The 7,146-nt window shown below is 41.4% G+C and overlaps 1 protein-coding gene across 1 annotated transcript; it reads right to left on the bottom strand.

The window, feature by feature from the left end:
- Nucleotides 1–442: 442 nt before the first annotated feature.
- On the bottom strand, nucleotides 443–4,804 carry MED10 (mediator complex subunit 10). The gene is made up of 4 exons (XM_084282344.1): nucleotides 4,642–4,804; nucleotides 3,941–4,024; nucleotides 2,772–2,874; nucleotides 443–1,236 (listed from the first exon to the last, which is right to left on the bottom strand). The coding sequence occupies exons 1-4, from the start codon at nucleotides 4,767–4,769 to the stop codon at nucleotides 1,141–1,143; spliced, it is 411 nt and encodes a 136-aa protein (XP_084138470.1). The 5' UTR covers nucleotides 4,770–4,804; the 3' UTR covers nucleotides 443–1,140.
- Between the last annotated feature and the right edge of the window lie 2,342 nt (nucleotides 4,805–7,146).

Here is a 7,146-nt window from a genome sequence, read left to right as displayed (position 1 = left end):
AAACACAATTCAGTAGTAAAGGGGAAGAAAATGAAAACTCTCTTCCCCTTCAGCAAGGTCAAGTTTTTATATGCAAATTTGGTTTCTTTCACTGTAAAAGCAGTCTTCCGCACTATTCCCCTGGGTAGCAATCCCATCAAGCTGTTTTCTTTCAGGACTGTCTTGCATATAAACAGTAAGAGATCTCACAAATGAGTTTGAATCTATCCAGAAACACTTCGTGTGAAAATCACTGATCCCCAAAATCTCCTGCTTCAATTAAAGCTTTCCCCACAAAAAGCAAAATGCCAAGATGTAAAAATACCTGTAAATATAACTTGTAACACCCAAGTTTTGATACCTACTTCATTTCCTTCACTGACACTGATAAATATGTTAATTTACACAGCTTTCGGTTCTTTCTCTAAAGAGTAACACACAAGAGAAAGTTTTTTTTCAAATTTTTATTCTCAACTTGCCTAAAGAAAATGAACAAAGGCCTACATTAAATACTACACAAAATATTAACATTGTTGAGGAGTTTATCCCTGAATATTCTCCATTTCTACATCAGTCACCTGCACTGCAGTTTACAGAACAAAACACGTATCTGAAGGTTTTCTTGGCTGTGATTCACTATGACACATGCAAACTGCAGCCCGACAGGCTCCTGTTCAGCAGAATTTTCCAAGGTGAACACAGTCAACTGTTTGTACAGTGATAAAAACAGATTACAAATAATAAAAAAAAAAAAAAAAAACAGTATAATAAATATATTTCTCAAAAACAAATGAACCCACAACCCTGGAGCACATTTTTCAGAAGACAAAAAAACATGATTTTCTGCTCCGGAAATGCACTTCGTAGTAAATGCTATATAATCACCTGCAGGTTATCCAAACATTTCCAAAACCTTTCAAGAAAGAACCAAGTACCACAAGAAGTTTCAACACCAATCTTTGAGTGAAAGCCTTCATAAAAATGCAGTAGCTTCAGACCAGAACCATGAGCGATCATCAGGCTGCTTTGTGTCCTTATCAAAGCCATCTGTAGTATAGTTTTTAACGAAGTCTCGGATACCCCACCTCTTCAGTCAATGTTTTTATAAAGAGTGGTAAGCATCAATTTATAGAATTGACAATTTTAGAGTTAAAGGCCAACTTAAGGAGGAGGATCTTCTCCTCGAATAGCTTTGTACTTTGCCATGTCTTCTGGGAACACCTTCGTAAGTTCTTGAATTAACAAACTTTTAAATTTCTGGAAAGGAAAAGAACATAATTATCTTAAAAAAGACCCCACACATCCACAGTAATGTTTACAAGAGTCAAAGAAAACACTAGCATGAAATCTGCTAGAGAAGGATCAGACTAAAATGCTTTTAATTAGCTATAAATCAACTAGCATCTTCACCTAAGAAACATAAAGCAGCTCTCTGGTATACTCCGGTGCATCAATACCTGTCTAGGGTCTGGTCTCCCTATCTCTAAGCAGTTTCTTCCATGCATTATAACTTAAGGAATAAAAAATTGCATAAAAAATATGCTGGACTCAGAACCTTAACCTTCAAATATTTTTTTTCTCCTTACTTTTACCACCACATTCCTTTCAGATGCTTTCCATGAATTTCTTAGGACAATTTTGAAGCAAGAATCCCTCCCTGCTGCAACTACCTTCTCATCTCCTGGGATGGAAAAGAAAGTACTGGAGTAGTCCTATGCATTTTATTTCCCTTTCTAGTAGAAGATGATGATGGAAGGATATGGTAAGTAAGTGGCATTACTGAAATTAAAGGAAAGCAAGTAGTCTTTTCCCCCCCGTTACCCATCCAAGATCACCCAGAACAAACAGGAAGTCAGATCAGAATGAAGGCCATTCAACTTGTTTTAAATACAGTCTCCAGAAAGTAACCATAAACACTTCCAAGTTTAAGACATTCTGTTCCAGTCATACACCCTTTACTGTGAAGGTGACTTGTTTAGATGATGTTATTGATGCAAAGCTGATAAAGGACATGGCCACTTGATTTGCTGTGTAATCCCCTCCACCTCTAAGACGGAACTCACACCTGCTTCAGAAATGCACAACTGTTCCTACAACTTTTACAAGCAAGGTCCATTCTATCAAAAGAAAAAAATGCTGAGAATATACAGATACATGTATGTCTGCATTCTGCAGCATCCTCCACACTAATTTTAAAATCAAGCCTAAGAACATTATGAAACACAAACACCCATTTCTTAAGTCTCACTGAACCTCCTTTTCTAATTTTGCCATTCAGCAGTAGTTAAAACCGTATACCAGAATGCTTAAGTTCTTTCTGGATAAAAGTGCAAGTTCAAAAAACCCTAAACACTGGCATACATTTAAAGTCATTCAATAAAGACTAACTTGTGCTCATATAGACTATTAAAAATGGCAAACATGATAAGACCCATTCAAGACTGTAAAAATACCCCTTCTGTTTTGCTTATTTCTAAATTTACACACGTCACGCTGTTACAGATATGTAACAGTGTGAGGTACCCATTAGTATTCAGAACACAAATAACAAAAGATCTGCAACACTATATACTTTTAGTCGAAATGAATTCATAGCAACATCTGCATCTCCAGCTGTGAATTGCAAGCTTCCTGTACTGGCCTCCCTGTTAAGACAGAAGGATGCAGAGCAATCCCTAATGCAAATCACATTAGGGGATTTAATAACTGCACAAGTGAAATCCCTCCCCCCATATATATCTGGGGAAAGGACTGAACCAAATCCATTAGAAACTTCATTATTTCTGGCTTACCTTCATTGTGTCAATTTTTCCTTTTACTTGCTCATTTTTAGCCAAAGCTCGCTCCAGACACTCTTTGGTGTAAAGCTGAGGGTTGCGACCTTGATCTATGTATCTGAAAATAGAACAGATACTGCCTAAGGGACTGCATTGGTACTAGAAAGTTCTCCAAGGAACATAAGTATTCGCTCTGATTTTTTTTTTTAATTACTGTTTTCTGACGTGAATTTTGAAGAACACAGTTTAGATTAGTCACTTTCAAAATATAACTCAAGGAAGAGAGCAAGCAGCTCTCCTGACATGCTGTTTTAAATCTTTGTTTCCAGAGAGCCTGGATCTTTGAAGAAAATATCAAAAATATAATACCCAGCTCCTCTCATACAATAGCTACATATGAAAGTAGAAAGGTGAACCCTTCCATGGTAACTGCAAGGGTAATAACTATAAAATAGTTTAGTCAGCACATGGTAAGCAATTAACGCATAAGACACCACGCAACTCGAGGAACAAGTATATGTACAATATTAAAGAGTAAAAATTGTATCAGCACCTGAACAAGCAAACATAATATAGCAAAATAAAAATATGCTTAAGTATTAGACAAAGGGAAACTCCATCCCTGAATGAAGAAAAAGGAATATTTAGGAGTACTATCATAGATAAATAATGAATGAAAGGCCTATGAGAAAGCCCCATACAGATAACACCATACCAGAACATAGCAAACCAATGATATTTTTGTTTTTACAAGATGCTGACAATTTACTAGTCTTCTGCATAAAAGCTGCCTTGTAAAGCTCTTATTCTACAATCAGAATTTTACTTTTAACAGTTAAATCTCTGACAGGAGGATGATTGCCACTAGTGAAATTAAAATACCTATGTACTGGCCTAATTTATTTTTGTTTGCAACTCTACTACCCTGATTCTAACCTAGTGTAGAAGTGCATTTCCAAAAGGAAGGATTACTTACTGTATTGCTAGATGGGACAGAAGCTATATTACTGCCTACATGTATAGTGTCATCCAACGTAAATTAAAAAATATATGTGGAAGAGGTGAAATCAGGCATATAGTTTATAATTTCCCAGTACCCCCTGGAATGTGTTTTTGGGAGGAGGTGCTGAAGGAGAAAGCCCCCAGAGTCCCCCAGCACACGCCCCAGGCAGGAGGGCACTCACTCGAACACCTCCAAGGGCACGCTGATGTCGTGAAGCTGCTGCCGGCACTTATCGATATCCTGCAGGCCCGTCACCATGAAATTCCTACGAGGAGAAAACGGGGTGGGTTGTGAGGAAAAAAAGGCACCAGGATGGGATGTGGGTCATGTTTGGGGTGGGTTTGGGGGTGTTTGGGGTCGCTTTGGGACTGTTCTGGGTTGGGACTGGGGTGTTTTGGGTGGGCTTAGGGGTGTTTCAGGGCGTGTTTAAGGTGTTTTGGGTTGGGTTTGGGGTGTTTTGGTGTGTTTCAGGTGGGTTTGGTGTTTTTTTGGGGGGTCTGGGGTGTTTTGGAGATGTTTTGGGTGGGTTTGGGGTGTTTTGGTTTGGGTTTGGGCTGTTTGGGTCGGTTTTGAGGTGTTTTGGGGGTGTCTGGGGTGGGCTTGGGCTGTTTTGGGGGTGTTTTGGGTGGGTTTGGGCTGTTTTGGGGGTGTTCTGGGTGGGCTGGGGCTGTTTTGGGGGTGTTTTGGGCTGTTTTGGGTGGGTTTGGGGTGTTCTGGGGCTATTTTGGGTCAGGTTTGGGCTATTTGGGTCGGTTTGGAGATGTTTTGGGGTGTTTCAAGTGGGCTTGGGCTGTTCTGGGGGTGTTTTGGGTGGGCTTTGGGTCGGGTTTGGGCTGCTTTGGGGCCCGTTCAGGGGGAATGGCGCCGCGCGGGAGGCCTCACAGCTTCTGGTTGAGGCCGGCCTGGCTGCTGGGCTGGAAGTCGCTGACGATGATGCCGAGCTGCCGGATGTTCTCCACGAACTTCTCCAGGTGCTCCTCCAGCGAGTCGAACTTCTCCGACATCGCCATGGCCGCCCCGGCCGCCGCCACCGCCCCGCCGCCGCTTCCGGCGCACCGCGCATGCGCGGGAGCAGAGCGGGAGGGAGGGAGGGGAGGGTTAGGGGGAGGGGAGGAGGTGACGCCCCGCCCCCGCCCACAGCCGCCCAAGATGGCGGGTGCCTGTCGGACTCCGCCAGGCTCCCACTCCGTTTAATTAAACACCTAATTAAGCAAAGCGCCGGCTGTCTGTACCGTACAATCGGGCGGTGTTTCTCATCGTGTCCTGGAAGTCAGCATTGCGCTGGCTCCCTGCGGAACACCCCAGCACAATGGCCATTTGTCATTTACCGTGGCGTTTTAATTGCGCTTCCCACTCAGCGCTTCCACAGCTGGCGGAAAATGAGCGCTAGACAAAAATAAGATCTATAAAACCTAATTTACGCGAGTCAGTATTTGCTTTGGGCACTCCTGATTTATCAAATACACGACTGCTAATAATGAGAAATATTTTTTTTTACCCTGAAGGCAAATCGATTCTAAATTATATTTAGCATCTCTTCTAAATGTCAGATAATTGGAGTTTGACAGTGTGGATTATTCAGTAGCCCTCAGCACTGCTTTCCTTGTTTTTTGGTACCACGTAGCACCTCTAGGAATTTTTCAGTAGCCCCCAGTGGAGTGGGATGCACGCGGTGTGATTAATCGCATCTGTGACAAAATTGCCAGCACCTCTAGAAATGGCAAAAGTTACAAACTCACTTCTAACTCACCAGTTTCTGTAGCCTTCCAGACATGGCCTGCCGCATCTAGATCTCAAAGCGTCTTTCTGCCTGGCTTCTCTAAGACAGTCTTTCCTTCCTGTCCACTTCTATAAAACTGTTATAATCCCCTCTCCTCATGGTTTTTCGATTATCTTTTTCTCAGTCCTCAACATATACTAGCATACGGCCAGTAGTTTTAGATCAACATTTAGTGCTAGAACCTCTCTGCTTCTGAGTGGTTTCCTGTTGTGTGTTGCCTTGACATAAAACCAAAGCTCCTGTGTCCAGCTCCCACTTGTCCCCACCCTATACAAGAGGCTGAACTCCAGTCCTGACCCCCTCACCATGCAGAGCCCACTCCTTTCTTGAAAGATTTACAGAAAGGCAGCTTCATGCTTTGTCCATTACTGCCCTTTACCGTATCCTAGGACTTGACTGCATCCTGTCAAATTCCTCCTTATATTGCCGTGGTACCCACACTGCGCGCTGCTGCCTGCTGGTGCAGGGGTCACCTCTGTGAAGTCCTTGCACAAAGGGACCTGACTTGCAGGTGAAGGTCACAGCTGCAGCTGGGATACGGGTAACTGCATAGATCTAAAACACAGATATTTTCCTGCCAGCCTTGCTGGCGGTATCTGATCAGCAGATATGCTCAGACAGTGACCGACCACACACAAAAGGAGCCCTCAGACTTCCCTTGTATCTGGTAATGAAAATGCACACCCAGAGTGCAGGATACCTAGATTTAAATCTCTCTCATATCCACAAGAGTCAGAACCGACAGAAAGCTATGGCCTCAGAGGGTAGTATGCATTTGGCATTGGGGTCCTGTAGCTATTCTTTGCATGGAAATTAAGTATTCCTTGAGCAGCAGAGAGAAAAGGTTTGGTGTAGAACACAAAAAGAAATGAAGGAACCATTGACTGATTATCTGATAAGGGCTTGTTGTCTTCCCCATCTGTCTTAGATCTCCTAATTATGTGTGCTTCTCTAAACTGTGTAAGAAATAGAAGAAACAACAGCCAGACAAATTCGCTTGATAATAAAAAACACAATGGGATTAACTGTAGAATGACAAAATCTCAGACTATATTAAATAATCTAGTTAACATTTTCCTTGTGGGAAGATTATCTGACATATTTCAATTCCCCTGGCACATCAAAATAACTGTATGTTTTATAAATAGCTTATTTCCAGTATGCCTGTTTTCACTTGAATCTGAGAAATAATGTCAATTGGAATTTAAAAGTCAGCCCTTCAGGTCTGCCAAACTACCTCTGATGTAAATGGAGTTTGCTATCAGCTTACAGCAGATAAGAATCTAATGCTTTGATTCACAGTGAGATATTTGAATGAATATCTGAAATAAGAACTAAACTAATATAGATATGGTGTTCAATCAACAAATTCAATGTATTTTATAAATTCATAGGTAAAACTTGCAACCCTTTCTGTTCAAGAGTGAGAACCATCACAATCAGCAATATTTAATTTAAAAAAAAATAAGCAAGTGACTGTAAACAGTACTAAGTATTAAGGAATACATAGTACTCTGCAAATGTAAAATTGTAAGAACAAACCAAGGCTGCAAAAAGCAATTAGTCAGTTCCAGGCCTTGTCAATTATTGTCACCATATGATAAAAT

The sequence above is a fragment of the Netta rufina genome (genome assembly GCF_964035555.1).
Source record: "Netta rufina genome assembly, chromosome: 2".
Taxonomy (NCBI): domain Eukaryota; kingdom Metazoa; phylum Chordata; class Aves; order Anseriformes; family Anatidae; genus Netta; species Netta rufina.
This window is presented reverse-complemented; position numbering and strand designations above follow the sequence as displayed.

Excerpts from the sequence above, each read along its gene's own strand:
- MED10 (XM_084282344.1), bottom strand. The coding sequence starts at position 4,769 with ATGGCGATGTCGGAGAAGTTCGACTCGCTGGAGGAGCACCTGGAGAAG. Across the intron at positions 4,025-4,641 it reads GCCGGCCTCAACCAGAAGCT|GAATTTCATGGTGACGGGCC; the intron begins GTGAGGCCTCCC and ends TTCTCCTCGTAG. Across the intron at positions 1,237-2,771 it reads GAAAAATTGACACAATGAAG|AAATTTAAAAGTTTGTTAAT; the intron begins GTAAGCCAGAAA and ends TTTCCTTTCCAG.